At 42.0% G+C, this 19,883-nt stretch overlaps 2 protein-coding genes across 3 annotated transcripts in view; one reads left to right on the plus strand and one right to left on the minus strand.

Moving 5' to 3' along the window:
• The window catches only part of SYNPO2 (synaptopodin 2), a 100,467-nt gene extending 97,622 nt beyond the window's left edge, over positions 1-2,845 (minus strand). Inside the window, exon 1 of the mRNA XM_053403546.1 lies at positions 2,548-2,845. Coding sequence (XP_053259521.1) covers positions 2,548-2,652 — 105 coding nt within the window. The 5' untranslated portion in view covers positions 2,653-2,845. The remainder of the gene's footprint in view (positions 1-2,547) is intronic.
• Positions 2,846-11,558: 8,713 nt separating this feature from the next.
• Positions 11,559-19,883, plus strand: part of SEC24D (SEC24 homolog D, COPII coat complex component) — a 55,511-nt gene continuing 47,186 nt past the window's right edge. The window contains exons 1-3 of one of the 2 annotated variants that reach the window (XM_053403548.1): positions 11,559-11,785; positions 18,603-18,780; positions 19,447-19,573. In XM_053403548.1, the coding sequence (XP_053259523.1) occupies positions 18,633-18,780; positions 19,447-19,573 (275 nt within the window). In that variant the 5' untranslated portion in view covers positions 11,559-11,785; positions 18,603-18,632. The remainder of the gene's footprint in view (positions 11,786-18,602; positions 18,781-19,446; positions 19,574-19,883) is intronic. The other variant, XM_053403547.1, reaches the window with a different exon arrangement.

The raw sequence follows: 19,883 nt of genomic DNA on the forward strand, positions 1-19,883 counted from the left end.
TTTAAAAAAATCTTATTTAAATTCTTCAGCATTTTAGTGTGGATTTCTCCTAGTAAATACACTTGTATGTGGCTTTTAACAAATATGCAGTTTTGCAAGCAATTTTCCATAATGCTTTGCATTTCTGCATGTTATTTTCACTAATATGTGCATTTTTGTACATTTTCTTGGCTGGAGATTGCCAAATTGGGGATATCGTAACTTTCGAGTGGTGGTTGTATTTCAGTTCGCTTAGTGTTTCAGAAAGTGCAGATTTGCTAAATTCACCTGTGAATGTGAAATGCATCTTATTTCTCCATCAACACTAGTTTGAGTCCAATCCAAAATTGAATGCACCTTGAAGACTAAGACGTTTATTATGGTCTAAGCTTTAGTGTGCTATAGTTTATTTCACTCAACTGTTGATTCCACAGGTTTCAATGAAATGATACCACCAAGTACAATTGCTGAGTAGCCTCCCATTCATTTCAGAGTGTTTTCTCCAAATATACTTTTGAAACACTTTTTCATGCAATAGGTACATGATTCTATGGAATTCACTGCCACAATTTGTGGTCATCTAAGACATTAGCTTAGATTACTATTTAAATATTTTATTTTTTGGGATTTGGTGTACATATGAAGAATCGTCCTTGAAAAGACTATGAGGTGTGCTCACTAAGAAACACGTCCATGTAAAGAAGCAGTATTGCCTCCAAAATCCAGAAAGCAAAGGGAAAGAACAGAGAGTGGCTACCTTGTGAGTTCCCACAAGGCTGCTATCAGAAAATAAATGCTGGTCTAAATGGATAATGGTTTGATCCAGAATGGCAATTGTTACATCCCTAGTGATAGGAATAATAGAACACAAAATCACCAGTTATGCTTGATTTGGATAAAATTGAATGTATGCAACTGCCTACCTCATAATGAAGTCCCAAGGATGCAATATCTTTGTTTCTTATCCCTCAGATCTGATTATCCCTTTGCATAGATTCTTTTTTCACTTTTAGACTGTGGTCCCCCACCACAATCTATTTTATTTAAATAGTTTCTATTGCTTTCTCTCACGAAAGTTTCACTAGGTGGCAGGATTCTGCCATCTCTTGCAAAGCAACAGCTACATTCAAGACATGGGAAGCTTTTCTCTCTCAAAAAGAAATCTACTAGTATGTTGCCAGAATGTTTAATAATCAAATATCATGATACATGCATATGATATTTGTACATATGAACTGCCTAGAACCATTGTTTAAGAAAAAGCTAGTGTCTTTTTCATATAGAGTGAGGCAATGTTCTTTACAAACAGAGGATAACTTTTAAAACATATTTGTAATCTTATACTTCCAAGTTATTTTGCTTAAACTATTTGAAAAAACAAACTGGCCTAACAGGGCTGAACAAAGTTGTCTTGAGCATCGCATCCATTTTAAACAGGCATCATATTCTTAGTTACCTGTTTAGAAGAACTAGAAGACAATGAAAGTTCCTCATTCTCTTTTCCTTTCTTATTGAAACATAATCTTATGCATGTTTACTCAGAAGTAAATTTGATTGAATTAAATAATGCTTGATCCTAAGTGAAGTCATGCAATATTTTTGTCTCACTGAATTCACTCAACTTGCTCCAAAATTAGTTTAGATAGCATTGTCATTTCCTTCTAAGTAAATATGCATAGGATAGGGCTGCCTCAGCCTACCTATTTCTTCAAGTTAAGATGTTCTGATTTATAGTAAGTAATCCAAAATTAAACCTAAAACTTACTCTCTCAAGCATTATGGACACAGAAGTGTCGTATTCAATGGTAAACACAAGTTGCTCCCCAAACACAATAAAATGGCACCCTAATTAATTCCCAGATTCTTTTTTTTAAAGAGTTCTAAAACATCATTCCCACCACCCCCATACAAAACTCCTGAAAATGCAGAAGATTTCAGAGTAACTTCTCACATGATCCATAATGCAGATCACAAATCTCCCACAAATTATTAAATATACATCAGGACATAAGCAGCATGTCATAAAAGCAATTCAGGCTGGTGTGAGGCTGATAAATATTAAGCAACAGTTTCATCAACATGCTTTCCAAGATTCCTCAAAACGGTAAGCACATTTTCTCTCTCGCAGCCATACATTTGTTCCTTTGCCAAGAAAACTAGAAGGAAAGTGTCACAAATCTCTCATCAAAGGAGGGCTTGCTAGTTGAAGTCCCAGAGTCCTAACTGCACAGAGTTCTTTCAACACCATTCAGCAAGTTCAACAGGAGCTAAAAGCCATCAGCATCTCATAGGACTTGAGTATTTTTCTGCAAGGCAGGAGGAAACCTTTGTACTTTGATCGACATAAGAAACTTTCAGAAATGTTAGCTTTTTAAAATTAAACTCAACTACTTAAGAATACACTTGAGAATTCCATTAACCCAAACCTAAATCTGGAGCCGGAATAAAACCTTCATCAGGATTTCTCAACTAGACATACTAACCCCTCTCCCAAGGAAACAAAACATCCTGCAGATACCTTTCCTTTTCACAAAACATTGATTGATAAAGACATTCTCACCATCCTACCTTGGCAATCTGCAAAGGCTGCTTTTCTTCCTTGCCACCTTGAAGTCTAAAGCCCCAGGGTGCTCCTCCAGTCATGGTGATGCAGATATAATCCCCAGTGCCCATTTTTCTTTCCTTGGGGAGGTTAGGCAGTATTCATTTGCAGAAGTAATTTGAGGTGGGGGGAAAGAGAGAGAAATCCTAGATGCTGTGGATGTTCACTGAACTTGAAGCTTGCTTTCCCGTTTGGTGTTAGAAAGGGAGAGAGAGAAAGAGGCGCAAGCTCGCTCCTGCTGACACTGCCTGCACACTGCAACTCTGTAGCATAGTCATTGACTGAGAGCGAGGGAGTTTTCCCGGATCAAGGGAACAGCCCCCTCTTTCGTCAGTTGGCTCTGCTCAGCCCACCTTCATGGCAAAGCAAAATGATGTTGAGGAAACACAAACGAAAGGGACTATTTGACTATGAGGCAGAAAAGGCTATATTTAAATCCAAGAGCATTTGCCCATGACAACTAAATCAAAACAGCAGAGACGAGGACTTGTAAATCTCCCCCAGACAGAGAGTTTACTTTTGTAAATGTTACCAGACTTGTTAAGTTACAATTGCAGCACGTTTTGTATTCTCCTAATCCAAACAAAGTGTGTATATATATTGGGAAGAGATGGGTTCACCCCAACCGCCCTGTTCTCTTATATACACTATATTGAAATGTCCCACTGAGAATGGATTAGCAACAATGCTATCCACATTCATGGGATTATTGCAATGATCAAGCAGCAGTCTTGTCTTCCGAAGGTTTTAGTCCTTCTCTCTCCATTAAAGACTTTACAGGATTTCTGACCAGAAAACATCTAAGGTTGCCATAATGGCTTTTCTCCTACCAAAGAAGGGTACCAAATGCATTTTGCTCCTTGATGAATGCACTCCAAACAGGCAGGTCTTAAACATTGGGTTTGCTTGGCATGTGACATCAGGGTTTCAGAAGAGGTGGTGATGAACCAATTGGGAGGGGGATTGCACAGCAGAAGGGAGGGGCGGGAAATCCCACAGACAAAGGTGTCATGCTAATATGTAACCTTGGTGGGTGTTTGGAGGGATCTAAGGGCAAGACGAGCACAGACAGGGGACGTGTCGCCTCAGTCAGTATCATGCACTGAATGATAAGCCATGGTGACCCACACAAATCCTCAGAGCCCAGACAGAAAAAAATAACTCAAATGCATTATTTTAAAATTCTCATGTCTTGAAGGCAATTGTAAAATGTAAACACCTATGCTTTTGTGTAAGTGTATCAGACTCAGGGGATACCTAGGACTGTAACAGAAACTGGGCCTACAAAGGCATGTAGTGAAATGGCATTTACAGGAACAGGATTTCACGGATGACTATCTGACCATGTATAGTGGTACCTCTAGTTATGAACTTAATTCATTCCAGAGGTCCCTTCTTAACCTGGAACTGTTCTTAACTAGAGGTGCGCTTTCGCTAATGGGGCCTCTTGCTGCTGCTGTGCCGCCAGCACATGATTTCCGTTCTCATCCTGGGGCAAAGTTCTCAACTCAAGGTAACTATTCCAGGTTTGCGGAGTTTGTAACCTGAAGCGTTTGTACCCTGAGGCGTTCGTAACTCGAGGTACCACTGTACTAGGGTTAATGGCAGCTCTTATCAAAGTGGTCCTTTAGCAAAATGAGCTGCTGATGCGAGTAGGAAGAAAGGGAGATTGGAGTGCAAGGAGTCTTGATTTTTTAAAAAATGCTTTGTGCGTCTGTGTCTAATCTTGCCCCTTTCTAAAATGTATTAATTGGTGTGTGTGTTTTCTTTTTTCGTAAATCTACTAAATAATAAAATAAATGAAAATCAGGGTTAAGGGGTTTTCTCAGGACAGTGTAGAGCATGTGTGCTGTGTCTCATTTGTGGCACTCACCCTCCTCCTGACAGGAAATGCTCGGGTGGTCGGGGGGGGTGTGTGACCAAACAATGATGGGTCAAAGAGGTTTAGTTGGGGAGAGTGAGAAAAATCCTGAGGAATGTTGGAAGGTATGACAATGTCTAAATAGGGCTTACATTTGTGAGAGAAGGAGTGCTTTGGCTGCTTCTGGGTTTCCTTGTGCACTGGGGCCCTATATGGCTGCTTAAGCATTGCTTTTCTGATAAACTGCTCCTTATTACTGATAAATTGTTCCTTAATTTTCCTGTTATAAACCAATTCCTGCCAGGAGGAGTGTGCGTTAATTGCTGATTTCATTTCACTCTTTTATATTTTTTGTGGAAAAGTACCATTTTACTATAAAAATAAGGCAAAGGGAGGAAATTTTACAGTAATAATAATAATAATAATAATAATAATAATAATAATAATAATTTATTCTTTGTACCCCGCCCATCTGACTGGGCTTCCCCAGCCATTCTGGGCAGTTGACACAATATATTAAAACATAGTAAAACATTAAACCTTAGAAAGCTTCCCTACACAGGGCTGCCTTCAGATGTCTCCTAAAGGTTATATAATCACTCATATGCTTGACATCTGATGGGAGGGCATTCCACAGGGTGGGCGCCACTACTGAGTATTAACACATAACGTGTTAATACTTAGTAGCTAATGTAAAATAAGATTCAATGTGAAATTGTGCTGTTTTACTATAAAGATAAGAAAAAAAGGCAAAGTGAAATGAAACCAGTAGTTTAACACTGTGAGGAACAAGAAAATGTGAACCTTAAGGGGAAATTTAGCAGTTACTTATTAGTAATGCTAGCAGTGCTGGAGGAGGCAATAAGAAAAAGAGAACGCTATGCCTTCCAGAAAGGAAACTTCTAATTAAATGCACAGAAGCGCTTTAAAGCATCAACACAAATTCACCGTTTTACATTGGACAGGCTTGTGCCTACAATTGCATATTATCTGGTGAGGAGGGTGGCAGCTACAAACTATATCTTGGGACTGGGGGAATAAGAGGGCAACACAGACAATTCTAGACTAGACTAGTGATGACATTGCCTTTCATCCAGACTAAGTTAATTTATTTTAATTCCGATTAAAATCAATGGGTAAAATTAGTCATGACTAAAATCTCATTTATTTCAAAAAGGAACTATGCAATTAATTAATTCTGGATCCAAACCATTGTCTGGTTAGTATAAAAAGTGAGTTTTAAAAGATGGCAATTCCAGGCGAAACAGCACTCTCCCATTTCTTTTCCAAATTACTAAAGCCATGCCTAGTGACCCCAACACAGGGATTTCTGAGTTTCAGCATGAAGATCAGTGTATCACACCCATGCACTTCATCAAAATGTGAGGCCATTTGTCACATAAGTACACAACTTGCAGAGAAATATTCATTCTAAGAATGTGAGTCCCACAAGAGGGGTTTAAAAAGTAGTTCTCATAGCCTTGCTATCTCTACGAATTACTTCTTATTGAGCATCCATAATTCCAGTTACCATATACGACTATCTATTTTATTTATTTATTGGAAGATCTTGCTTTTAATGCTATCTTTATCTCTTTCCACATTCTTTGCCGGATTCTTTTGGGATTTATGCATTACTGTACATAAATCGGAAAATGCTTTGTTGCAAAAGCATCAACAGCTGTCTTACTGTAAAAGCTAAAACAGAGATCAAAATGTATGTTAAACAAATTACTGAGGAAATACAGTATTTCAGTGACTTGTGCGGTAGAAAAGAGGTTCTTCTACCAGTTAAGAAACACAGTTTAAGATTCTCAAGAAACAAAATTCTGGTGCTTTTTACCTTTTATACCAGAATGGGAAACTTTTTTCAGTCTGAAAGCCTCATTCCCCAATGAGCAACTTTCCAGGAGGTACATGCTAGTTGTGGGCAGGGCCAGAAGCAAAAAGTGGGGAGACTAATGGATGTAGATCTTACCTTTGTACACAGTGTTATATTCCAACAGCCAGCCATGCACAAGTCTAGAGATTTTTATGCACCCAAACAAGAGGCATTACCTTTTCACAGTTCAAGGACACATTCCAGCCAGGTGGAAGCACCTGAGGAAATGCAGCAAGGCCACTGGGAGAGCCCACAGGGCCAGACAAAGGAGGTGGGAGGTCCATATTTGAACCCCAAGTTTGAAGTTCCCTATTCTTGGCTAGATAATCCTCTGGGTGTCTTTTAACTCTCTGATTCTATGTGTCGTAATCATCCATCCTGTGAGAGACTGTTTCAACGACTGTTTCAACTTTCTAGAGTTTAAAGTCATAAACTGACTCTTCAAAGATAAACTGAATTGCTTTTAAAAACACACACATCACAAAATCTCTTTAAAATTTATAATGTGTGATGCTTTTTGTTTTGATTATGATTCAGGCCCTTTACCCACACACTTGAGTTTTCCAAATCTTGTCATGTGCTCTGAGAAACTGAAGTTTGAGGCAAGTATCTGCAATTAATTTTGGCTGCAGTCTTGGCCTGCAATGTAGGCTTATAAAATCTGAGCAGGGATCTGTGCTGAATGAGGCACCAGAAAGCTGGTTAACTCATTGCATGAGTGGATTTCTGGTTGATATATTAAAGAAGAATTGGCCTCTTTTGTGACTCTCTCAAGGCACACACTCCTTGGCTAACTAGTCAGAGCAGGAGGGGTGGGAGCTATAACAAAACGGTGCTGCCCCTCACAGTGGAGAAAAGAAAGGCTGCTTGGAAACTGCAGCTGATCCATTCCTACCTGGCATGCAAAGACCCCAGAGGTTGCCACTCCTTGTCCTGGAGTCCCATTATAGTCTGGTGACAATTTCTGATTGTGCAAAAGCAGAGGTCAATGCACACACAAACACAGTGTGTGTGTGTGTGTGTGTGTGTGTGTGTGTGTGTGTGTGGCTGCCATGTGAAGGAGGATGCATCACCACTGTGAGCAAGCAAACAGGAGATAGAGAAGCAGGTAAAGCCCCCCAAGCCAAATCTGCTGTCCCTTCCAGAGTGCTGCTTGGTAGCTTTGGCCCTGGGCTGCGAGAAGTCGGGGGGTTGGGGGTTGGGGTTGGAGTCATAAGTGGCAGAAGGTCTTGTGTCTGCTTCTTGCCAGCTTTTTCTCTGCTTAGTGTCACATATTTGTCTCTCACATGCACTTTATGGGCATTTGGTGGCACACTGTAAAAAGGTGGTTCTGCCACTGTTCATTCCCCACCACCATGGAAGTGCATCTGACACCTTCATTGTATAGTTTTTTGTCATGAGTTGTGGAATTCCCTCCCCATCTAGCTTTTAAATTATACCGCTTTTAGCAAATGTTGAAGACTCACTTCTTTACCCTGGCCTTTGAAACCTGAGATGTATGTTTTGAGGACTTCCCCTATTTTTGTGATTGTAATCTGTTTTAACTGTTTTTAATTCTTAATTTGAAATGGTTATAAGCCACCCTGGGACCAGCTGGTGGAAGGCAAGTAATAAATGTAAATAATAATAGGTTGAAGATATGCCTCTTTCCATTCTGAAGGAAATCAGCCCTGAGTGCTCACTGGAAAGACAGATCCTAAAGCTGAGGCTCCAATACTTTGGCCACCTCATGAGAAGAGAAGACTCCCTGGAAAAGACCCCGATGTTGGGAAAGATGGAGGGCACAAGGAGAAGGGGATGACAGAGGACGAGATGGTTGGACAGTGTTCTTGAAGCTACCAGCATGAGTTTGACTAAACTGCAGGAGGCAGTGGAAGACAGGAGTGCCTGGCATGCTCTGGGCCATGGGGTCAGGAAGAGTCGGACACGACTAAATGGCTAAACAACAACAATGCCTTTTTACCCTGACCTGGGATAGCTCAGTTGGTGGAGCAGGACATTCTTAATCTCAGGGGCCTGGGTTTGAGTCCCATGTTGGGCAAAAGATTCCTGCATTACAGGGGGTTGGACTAGATGACCCTCGTGGTCTCTTCCAACTCTACAGTTCTATGATTCTCTCTCTCTCTGTGTGTGTGTCTGTTTTAAACTGGTTCTTCTGAAATTTAGCTCAGTTGCAGCATTAAGGGGCAGTCTTGCCCACATACCTGCATTTCAAATCACATGTGACTTTACCTCCTAAATCTGTGGATATTGTGGAGTATAAAACATAACCACAAAAATGCTCTTAAAATGAACTGCTTCTATCAAAGAACAGGCCTCGGAACCTCGGTACGCATCTTTCCTTCCCTCACTAAAATCTCTCCCCCTTCCCCCCACAACATGAAACAACTCCCCTAATTCAGCTTCACATGTGGAACACCTGTGGAACACACCTTTAATCCTTAGAGCAATTACTTAAATAGCTTGCATTCCTCTTCTGTGTTGTCAATTGGGAATAACTGTAGGATAAAACCTTAACAGATGTGGTATTATCAGCAGACCGTGTCACTTTTCTTTTATGTTATCTCCCGTAAACTAGCATATCGGCTTGACAGTTGTGCTTAGCTACAAAAGAAGAAAAGAGTAAAATATGTAATCCGGAATAGCCAGAAGAGAATTTAAAACATTCTGTCTGTACAGATAGAAAGCTTTCCAAAGCAGACTATGAACCTGTTGGAAATTGGTGTCTATTACATCACTGTTTACATGGCATAATTTTGTAATGGTTTTGCAAAGCAAGCGTTCAGCTTAACCTTCAAGGATCTTCAACATTTTTGTTAAATAACTTAATTACTGTGATTATAAATTTATATCATCAAATATATACCACGATGGGAAAATTGTTTCCAGCTGCCCACTCCTTGCGTTTGGAAACCTTATAATGGGTGTGGGAACCTTTGGCCCTCCAGATGTTGATGAACTACAACTCCCATCAGGCCTGGCCAGGCTTACTAGGGCTGATGGGAGCCGTAGTTCAACAACATCTGGAAGGTGAAAGGTTCCCCATAAGAAGATTCAGTAGGAGACGGACTGCGAGTTGCAGCATTACTTCAGCAGCTGCCTGAATGGCAAAGTGAAAGGGGTTGTGACACTTTGTGGAAGATGAGGCCTAGATACAGTATTTAATCAGATTAACTTGATTCTTGGCTAATTTGTAGCAAGCAAAGCAGCAGTAACAGAAACATCAAGGACCTTGTTTTGCTCAATTGTTTTGCTACTGCCTGGAGGCGTAATGTTGCTATGTTTATAGTACTGAAAGGTTGTGGGCTGGGGATTGTTTGCTGTTACATTTGTTATATACTGTATTGCTGTTGTTATGAAATTACTCCTGTAATTGTTGATTTTGTGTGTTCTAATTGTTTGCTGCTTTGACGATATGTTGTCTGTGGACAAGCAGCGTGCAAATAATGGGGTGGTGAGGATGGTGATAATATATACTGCTACGATTAGAGAGAGAAATCCAAACATGATATCAGACAGAATGAAGGGGATATAGGCAGATCTCCACCTGAGCTGAAGTTCCCCATCCTGGCTCAGCCAGAGAGACACCAGTATAAATCCTCCATCTCAAAAATGGCTCAACTAAGGCTGAGGTAAGTCCAGACAAAGTGTTTGCTTTTTAAAAAACAGTTTATAGGTTCTATTTACAATCAAGTAGTATGCAAAGTTTGTTAAGTAAAATAACTATGGATTGTCTACTTTCCCTTTAGCTCTCTTTCTCGCCTATCAAAGAACCTGTATGTTTTACTTCAGGATGCAGACACACCTGGTTAACAGTATTTCCAGAGATGAGGAATCAGCAACTGCATATTTATTTATTTATTTAGCCAGTGCAGGAAAGGGGATGCATGACAAGATAGCCCAGCCTTCAGGTGCCTGCTGCCCTCCAGATGTTTTGAACTACAACTCCCATCAGCCCCATGATGGGAGGCTAACAAGCAGGATTTGAGGGGAAAGTTCTCTCCCTCCTGTGGTTCCCAGCAACTGGTATTCAGTAGCATTGCTTCCTCCAACTATGGCTGGCAGAGCATAGCCATCATGGCAAGCAGCCATCCATAGCTCTCCCCTCCATGAATTTGTCCAACCCTCTTTTGAAGCCATCCACTTGGTGGACATCACTGCCTCCTGTGGGAACAAGTTCCATAGTTCAAGCTATGTAAAAAAAGTACTTCCTCTTTCTGTGTTCTGAATCCTCCAAGAATTCACCTTCATTGGATGCCCACAAGTACTAGCATTAGAGAGTGATCCCTATCCACTTTCTCCATGCATAATTTTATAAACTTCTGTCATGCCACCTCTTCTCTGAACTAAAATGTTCTGAACGCTGCAAACTTTCTCTATAGGTGGAGTGACAAATGCATGCAAAACAAGCACTGTTAAAAGTCACAACAGCAGACATTGGTGACAACAGTAATCTTTGAGAAGCCATGAGCTTCTCTTATTTTTGGCTGGGGCAACCCAGCCACATGGGTGGGGAATAATAATAATAATAGTTGCATGTGGGTAGCCGTGTTGGTCTGCCGTAGTTGAAACAAAATAAAAAAAATTCCTTCCAGTAGCACCTTAGAGACCAACTAAGTTTGTAAGTGGTATGAGCTTTCGTGTGCATGCATGCTATCTGAAGAAGTGTGCATGCACATGAAAGCTCATACCCAGAACAAACTTAGTTGGTCTCTAAGGTGCTACTGGAAGGAATTTTTTTTAATTTTGTTTCAATAATAATAGCTGCTGCTGTGCTACCCTTCAGGCATGTATTGTCCCTCAAGGAAAGCTTTCTAATAAAGCTTACTGTGACAATAGTCTGCTCTGCCTCTCCTTTTTTTTGTTTTTTTGGTAAATGTTTTGTGCCACGGGGGAAGCAGTAACTCTGTACTGTTATGTTATGGATGTTTGTATGTGATGCCAATAAAAGGTTTGATGATGATGAATGAAGCTTATGCGATTCTTCCATTCCGTCCCCGCTTCCTTAAGAACCCCGATCCTCCCCTTTAGCAGTTCTGCCTTCCCCCCGTTCATGAATTCTTCCTTCCTCTTTGGGAGCAACGACTGGAAGAGCGCGCCAGGGCAAAAGGCTTCGCCAGAGGCACCGCGCATGCTCGACTCTTCTCTCACTTTCGCCAATGATGCGCTGCTTCTCTGACGCTTGTCGGCGGCGGCGCGCGCTGTCCTCCGGGCCAGCTGGGGCCTCGCCGCGCGCTCCCGCGAGCACTGTTAGACGTGGCAGTTCACTGAGCGCTCCCGGGCGGGGAGAACGAGCGAGCGGGAGAGGCGGGAGCCTGGAGCCGGCTGCCACGCTCTCCCTCCTCTGACAAGCGCCTGCTGGACCCGCTTGGAACGGCGCGACCCGCGGAGCCTCCGCGCGGCGAGAAGGGCGGACGGGAGCGCGGGAGACTGGCCAGGTGAGGGGGCCACCTGTGCCCAGGTGGGGGGGGGGAGAGGCGAGCGTCATGCAATGGGGGGGGGCGCATCCTGGATGTTTTGCTCAGTGAGTGGAGCTCCTGTCCTCCAGGGAGCAGGAGGGAGGGGAGCATCCCAAAAGAAGGAGCAGCACAACGGCTGGAAGGATCCCAGGATGAGCCACGAATTTTGTAGATTTGGCATAGGGGGAGTTCTATGGGGAGGAGGAGAGGGGTGTCCCAGCACGAGAGGGGACTGGGAAGAGTTTATCCTTCTCCCACAGCAAGTTGAGTGCAGTTGCGGGGGGTGGTCGCCAGACGCAGGATCTGAGCAGCACCAAGGAGGCACCTCCAGTCTTCTAGGGACTGGCATAAGTCGATGTAAATTGCAGGAGTGTTCAGCTCTTCTTTGAGATTCGGGAAGGTTTTGGTTTAGGGATTTGCTGTATCGTTACGGACAGTTTTAAATGTGTTTAACTTTTTTTTTTTTTTTTAGAAAGTTGCCTCCATTAGAACAATGCTAAGGTTCTTTAAAAATACACACACCATCACCTGTCTAACTAGCACCTAATATTGCAAGGCTTCTGTGGTTTTTCTAGAGTTGATTGTATAGGCATTGAATTTTGACAGAATGCATCTGGGCTGTTTAGGTGGGCGCAGGATTTTCTGTGTGTGATGAGTCAAAAGTGTGATGTTGGCACCTTGGCATATTGGGATACTGTTCTTGCCATGCACATCAGGGTTGGGCAAATCAGCCTAATCACCATAAAAGTTGCATGCTTCTTCCCTTCCTTTTTTAAATCTTGGGTTGCCCACTGACACTCTTTATGATGGCTTGTGTAGTCTTTTGGTAAGCATCTTAAATACTGGGGGCTCTGGAAAGAGATTGCACAACTGCTTCACCTTCACCATGCGCCAATCATTGTAGAATACAACACAGCCACAAAACATCTCACTTGTTGATCATTGGAAACTGATGTTAATTTCAGAAACTGCCACTGCCCCCAACAATCTCCTTCTGATTTACTTCTAGTATAGCCTTTGGATTATTTCTTCTGGCATAAGAAGAAGAGGAGAATCATAGAGTTGGAAGGGACCACAAGGGTCATCTAGTCCAACCCCAGGCAATGCAAGAATCTTTTGCTCAACATGGGACTTGAACCCACAACCCTGAGATAAAGAGTCTCATGTTCTACCTACGGAGCTATCCCAAACAGTTGTAGCATTTATTATTTTTTATTATTCCTTATTACATTTATTTGCCACCTTAATTTTTCAAGGATGTCAAGGTGGTCACATGGTTCTCCTCCTTTCCATTTCATCCTCACAACAACCCTGTGAGGGAGGCTAGACTAAGAGATGGTGACTGGCCCAAGGTCACCCAGTGAGCTTCATGGCCAAGTGGTTTGTTGATTTAACCTGATTTAATCATTTTTGTTGATTTTTAGATCTTCCTTCCTCCTTGCTCACCATTCCAGCCTATACTACATGTGTGATATGCTTATGAATGAAGGCTCTTCCTAGTGTTTTTGTGGAAAATCATGACATGGGTCAGACATCACTGCTAAACCAAAGATCTGTCACCTGGGCCATGTCTTGGACTCACAAAGCTCCACTCTATCCTTCACTTCCTGGTTGGCAGTACTTACAGTTTGCTGTGATGTCCAAATCAGCCAAAGTAGTTACTGCAAGCTATAGTTTACCACAATACCAGAATTGCCACAAAACCATGGCTTGAACTGGGTTTCTAAAACAGTTTTGTGGTCATCTGTTTTCGGCAGTAACCATATTTTGCTTGATTTGGATGTAGAAGAAAATGAGTAGGTGAGGGAACTGGGGTGCACAAGGAGAGGAAGATGGAAGTATCCAAGCTCTAGGTATGGGCCAGATCACAAGGTGATTTAGCTGTGATATCTAAACCTGGCCTAAGCGTGACTAGTTCCTCTTCATCCTGGAGAAGAGTGACTAGTGGGGTGCCACAGGGTTCTGTCTTGGGCCCGGTCTTATTCAACATCTTTATCAACGACTTGGATGATGAACTCAAGGGCATCCTGATCAAATTTGCAGATGACACCAAACTGGGAGGGGTGGCTAACACCCCAGAGGACAGGATCACACTTCAAAACGACCTTGACAGATTAGAGAACTGGGCCAAAACAAACAAGATGAATTTTAACAGGGAGAAATGTAAAGTATTGCACTTGGGCAAAAAAAATGAGAGGCACAAATACAAGATGGGTGACACCTGGCTTGAGAGCACTACATGTGAAAAGGATCTAGGAGTCTTGGTTGACCACAAACTTGACATGAGCCAACAGTGTGACGCGGCAGCTAAAAAAGCCAATGCAATTCTGGGCTGCATCAATAGGAGTATAGCATCTAGATCAAGGGAAGTAATAGTGCCACTGTATTCTGCTCTGGTCAGACCTCACCTGGAGTACTGTGTCCAGTTCTGGGCACCACAGTTCAAGAAGGACACTGACAAACTGGAACGTGTCCAGAGGAGGGCAACCAAAATGGTCAAAGGCCTGGAAACGATGCCTTATGAGGAACGGCTAAGGGAGCTGGGCATGTTTAGCCTGGAGAAGAGGAGGTTAAGGGGTGATATGATAGCCATGTTCAAATATATAAAAGGATGTCACATAGAGGAGGGAGAAAGGTTGTTTTCTGCTGCTCCAGAGAAGCGGACACGGAGCAATGGATCCAAACTACAAGAAAGAAGATTCCACCTAAACATTAGGAAGAACTTCCTGACAGTAAGAGCTGTTCGACAGTGGAATTTGCTGCCAAGGAGTGTGATGGAGTCTCCTTCTTTGGAGGTCTTTAAGCAGAGGCTTGACAACCATATGTCAGGAGTGCTCTGATGGTGTTTCCTGCTTGGCAGGGGGTTGGACTCGATGGCCCTTGTGGTCTCTTCCAACTCTATGATTCTATGATTCTAGTTATTTCTATGATTTGCAGTCAATCACCTCTTTCAGCATGACTTTGGGAAGTCTGCCTGAGTCCAATCATATGACCGCACTGGTAGGACTAGAATCCCTAATAACTTTAGACATATCCTGGAGGTAGATGAAATGGCAAAGAGTACTTTCGGTTGGCCCAGCAAATTACAGTATATAGCTGCAGAAAGAGTTTGTGACACATGTTTTTGGACACCTTGGAAGAGGGAACTTCTGTCTCTTTGGGGAAGGGCAGTAACTCGATGGTGGAGCATCTGCTTTGCATACAGAAGGTCCCAAGTTCAAGCTCTGCCACCTCCAGTTAGGGTAGGGAATGCCCCCCGTCTGAAACCCTTGGAGAGCCACTGCCAGTCAGTGTAGACATTACTAAGCCAATGGCCTACTCCACATAAGGCAGCTTCCTAAGGTTCCTATCTCGAGTGGCCAAAACCCAGTATTTGGTTTTAGTACTGTTTTGTGTGCCCTTTCTGATTATGAGGAATGGGTTAATCGTACTGAAATCTGATGTACTTTGCAAAATAGGGTTTTACTTGTACTTTGTATCGTATTTGTTTTGGGGGAAAGGGTGTGGTTTATTAAACCACCTATGTTATCTGTAATGTGTTTGGAAGTGGATATAGGCCACTAAGTCAGCAGTACTATGTTTGTATTTCTAAGAGTTTAGAGTCTATTTAGTTGTGCATAGGAAGTCTGACGTGGCACACTGTCTTTCCCTCCTACTGAACTGTGCAGGAAGTTGTTTCCTTTAGATACTATCAAAGCTAATAGCATTACCAAGTCCTACAACAGTTGCCCTGAACTTCATTCTTTATATTGACAATGAAAATGTAGCGTAGGTGCTTTAATGCTGGCTGCTAACTAAACTTGCTGAAGTGACCAGGGCTTAGATTGCCACGTTTCAGTCTAACCAGGAGGGGAAACACCTTGGCACTGGGAGAAACCTGATGTGCCTATGTGCTTTCTTTCCTATTTCATTTTCTAAATATTGTAGATTAAAAAGATTCCAAGAAAGGATTTGCAATTTTATATGCATGAAACTTGAGAGGCTTGGGAATTTTTTAAACTGGAATTTGTTCAGTTAATAGAAACATTCAGTATTGACAAAACAAAACAAATATTTCAACCAGGGGGGAAAGTAGTGTACATTGCAGACCAGACCTCCACATTATCATTCATAATCCAGAATGATAACATTGATAAATTAACACTCTCGCCGTGCGTCCTATATTAATCTTCAGTGAGCTATCTCCATTGAATTTGGTAAAGATTTGTTGATACCTTTCCTTATGCACACCTGAAAGTTAGCAGCATAAGCATATATACACACACACTAACCACAGAAGAGTTTGTTTTTAAAAAAGCAGAGCAGATATAAAGCATTTTTTAATGTAGTTTCACCCTAACACTTTGTACTAGTGGTGTTTCTGCATATATATATAATATAGGTAATATTTCCTCCAAAAAAGTTGATATACTCTTTCAGCACATTGAATTGTTATAAGCTGTGTGCACCCCGAATAAGCCCATGTTGATTTCACACACAGAGAGACACTCATTCCCGCCAAATGGGAATTGAATATGGTAGCTAGGCCTGTGTGATCTTTGCTACCTTAATTTTTATCTTGGCTAATGTACAGATTAGTTGGAAGTAGATAATGGCTGTAGTTATAGGGACTGAAAGTGGTAATTGCAACCCTGGTACAGTTTTTTCTAATGCCACGTCATCATACTTACTTTTTTATATGGAATTTCCCCTCTGTACTTCTAGTTTCGCTCTGAAGAGCTAAAACATAAGTAGGAGATGTTATTGGGCAGGTGATTTCTTTGGCTGCAGTTCTTCTGTACTTGAGTTAGCCTCATTGAAATCTGTGGGACTTGCTTCTGAGTAAACTTGCATAGGCTTGAACCATTAGGTCACATTTGTCATCATTACTGCCTTCTGTCACTGTAACCACCATTGTAATGTACTCTGTCATGTTTACTGAGTCACCCAGCATGACCCCATATGCATTTACTCAATATGCTGTATACACACCATACCTTTAAAGCACCTTCTTTCCCTCATATAATTGTTTGTTAGCATTGTTTGTTAAGTGTTGCCAGGAACTGTAGCTCTGTGAGGGATGAACTTCAGCGCCCAGAATCTTTTGAAGGAACGAATGTGCTTCAAATGTGCTTTATAGGCATCGTGTATGCGGTCAAAAGCAAGCCTTGTCATGCTCAGTGGGGCTTAACTGAGAGCCAGTGTGAGTAGTGGTTAGAGTGCTGGACTAGGACTTGGGAGACCAGGGTTCAAATCCTCACTCAGACATGAAACCCACTTGATGAATTTGGGTCCGTCACACACTCTCAGCCTAGCCTGCCTCACAGGGTTGCTGAGAAGATAAAATGGAGATGGGAAGTGTGTGTACACCGCCTTGGGCTCGTGGGAGAAAAGGTGGGAAATAAATGCAATAAATAAAGTAAAGGGGCAAACCATTGCAGCCCTCAAGGAGTTACTGCCTGAGTTACACAACTGGAAAAACATGTCTGGATTACACTTGCAGAACTATATAACTCCTGATATGGTTGGTTTTTTTGTGTTTTGACTGGGAGTTGGAGACTAGTTTGTGGTATACTCAGTATACATAATAAGTTTTGGCTGCCACAGTTCCCAGTTATGGGCCAGATCTCATGACTGTTGGTGTGTGGCTCTTGAACTCTGTCTTTGTGTGTGTGATGGTTACCTACCGATGACCACTTAGTTGTGTGAAGCAACTGCCATGGATGGGATCATGCCTTTTGCATCTTGTGGTGGCAACTGTTTGAAAAGACAGCAGTGTGCAAATAAAAGTGCCATAGGCAGGAAAAATGACCTGAGTGAGGAATATCAGGGCTACTGTGTGCTCAGTGACTATGGAAACTGGCCTCATTTTAGAGCAAATGTTTAGAAAAATCAGTGAGCGCTGCAGTGTGTGCCCATGCACATGTGTTGCAAATTCCAACAAAATGTAAGCAGGGCTGGACCCACTTTATAAAGTGCTCCTGGCAAGGTCAATCACTAGATTTTGAATTCTGTCATTCCCTGGTATAATACAGGTGACAAGGATAGCTTTTGGTTCAGAATGTGCAATGGAAAGACCCAAAAGTGCAAAATAGGGGGAGCTTGGTGTTCCTACTGCGAGTAGAGGGTGGCCCATTAGTGTGGATGGGGCAATGCCCCACCAACCTGTCTTCTTACATGCAACCAGTCATGGGGAGTCTCCATCTGTCATTGGTTTTGGCTCCACCATCTCTTAGGCTCTCTTGTCTTTTGCCCTTTCAGCCCCAATGGGCACCATCCACCACTGCCTACTGGCATCTGCTTTCCTGTTTGCATTTTCCATGGAGCTGGAAAGGCAATGGCCCTTTCTACCCAATGGTTGGATCTGTCTGGAAAGTCATCTGTAAAATATTTTCAGGTGCTAAATACAATATTATCGTGTCAAAACCATATGGGTTGTCAAAATATGTTTGGAATCATCCGTAGTCATACCTATTTTTTCCTACATTGTACCACAAATCAAGAAATTGGGCCGTCCTACCAGACAACCACTGGTGGCAAAACCTAGTTGTTTTTGCAACAAGTAACAGTGGTTCAGTCTGTGATTAATGTTATCCACATATTCTAGCTGATTTTTTTTAAAAAAGTGTTTGTTTCAGTGCCTTTGCTACAAGAGAACGTCTGTGCGTTTTGTCCATAATCTGGTAGCCATTATGCAAGAGAGCTAATAAGTAGGATGCTATCCTCTTGCCTTGTAACACTGCTTTTGGGTCATAAAGCTCATTCTGTGCTTTACCTGCACTATGTATCAGTGAAGTATTGCTGATTTTATTACTTGACTTCTTCTAATTTTTATGACAGGTTTTCCATCAGAAATAAATCACTGCTAAAATGAATCAGCAAGGATATGTTGCAACACCTCCATATTCTCAGCCCCAGCCAGGAATGGGGGGATTCTCTGCTGGTTTGGGGCAACCTGCTTCTTCACATATGTACGGACACTATGGTGATGTAAACTCATCTTCTGCATCTCAGTCAGGTAAAGTAACATCAAGGCATTGGCCATATAGAGGTTGATGTCTCCACTAGACTAGTGCATGTCATTATCCATATTATTACATTACTGTTCAGTGCTACCTTGGTTGTCTAACTTAATCCATTCCAGGAGTCTGTTCGATTCCTGGAACCATTCGAAAACCAAGGCACAGCTTCCAATTGGCTGCAGGAGATTCCTGCACTCAATTGGAAGCTGTTGAAGCCGCATCAGACGTTCAGCTTCCGAAAAACGTTCACAAGCCAGAATGCTCACTTTCAGGTTTGTGGTGTTCGGGAGCTGATTTGTTTGGGAGCCAAGCCATTCGACAACCAAGGTACCACTGTACTTGTTTATATTTATTTTGCACTATTAGTGAAAAGAAAAGCTCCTGGTTTAATCAGGTATTACAATGGGAAGACCATGAGCAATGAAAGATGCTTGGTCTTGGTATTATGTAGACTGTGCATATTCTGTGAGTGATCTGCTATCTAGAATTTACAGTAAATACTAGAGCATAATATAACTTCCTGAGCAGTTTAGACTTCCTTTTTCTGAGGTCCATAAATAAATTCCATACTTATTTTGCTTTAGCTGTTGGTAATGTGTACCTCATTTATTCAGTGATTTTCTATTGTTATCCACTATGTTCATGCCTGTGTTTTACTTTAGCTATGTTGAAACCTAATGTGCCTTTCGGGTCTGCTGCTCCCATTGGTTCACCATCTCCTAGTGCTCACCAGTTTAACCAAACCAATATCCAGAATGGGCCCAGCGCTACAGCACAACAATCACAGAGGTGATTTTTTTTTTAAACAAAACAATAAATGTGTTTATGCTTAGAATTTCTGTTTATCTGCTCAAATATCTACTACACATACCATTGAAAGCAGTTTTAAACTTGTCCACAGCTTTTTTGTCATAGCACTAATCCATACCAAAAATGAGTAAAATAATATTCTGGCTCCATTAGCAGAACTCAGGTAGTGGCTAGCACTTATCTCAATTATTTCTTCCCATCAAATACAGTATATGGTGTACAGAATAGTCTCTGTCTCTATTTGGGCATCTTACGCCTGTAAGATGTGTGGAGAGAGCAATTAGACAGC

Source organism: Podarcis raffonei, chromosome 9 (assembly GCF_027172205.1).
Source record: "Podarcis raffonei isolate rPodRaf1 chromosome 9, rPodRaf1.pri, whole genome shotgun sequence".
NCBI classification, from domain to species: Eukaryota; Metazoa; Chordata; class Lepidosauria; order Squamata; family Lacertidae; genus Podarcis; species Podarcis raffonei.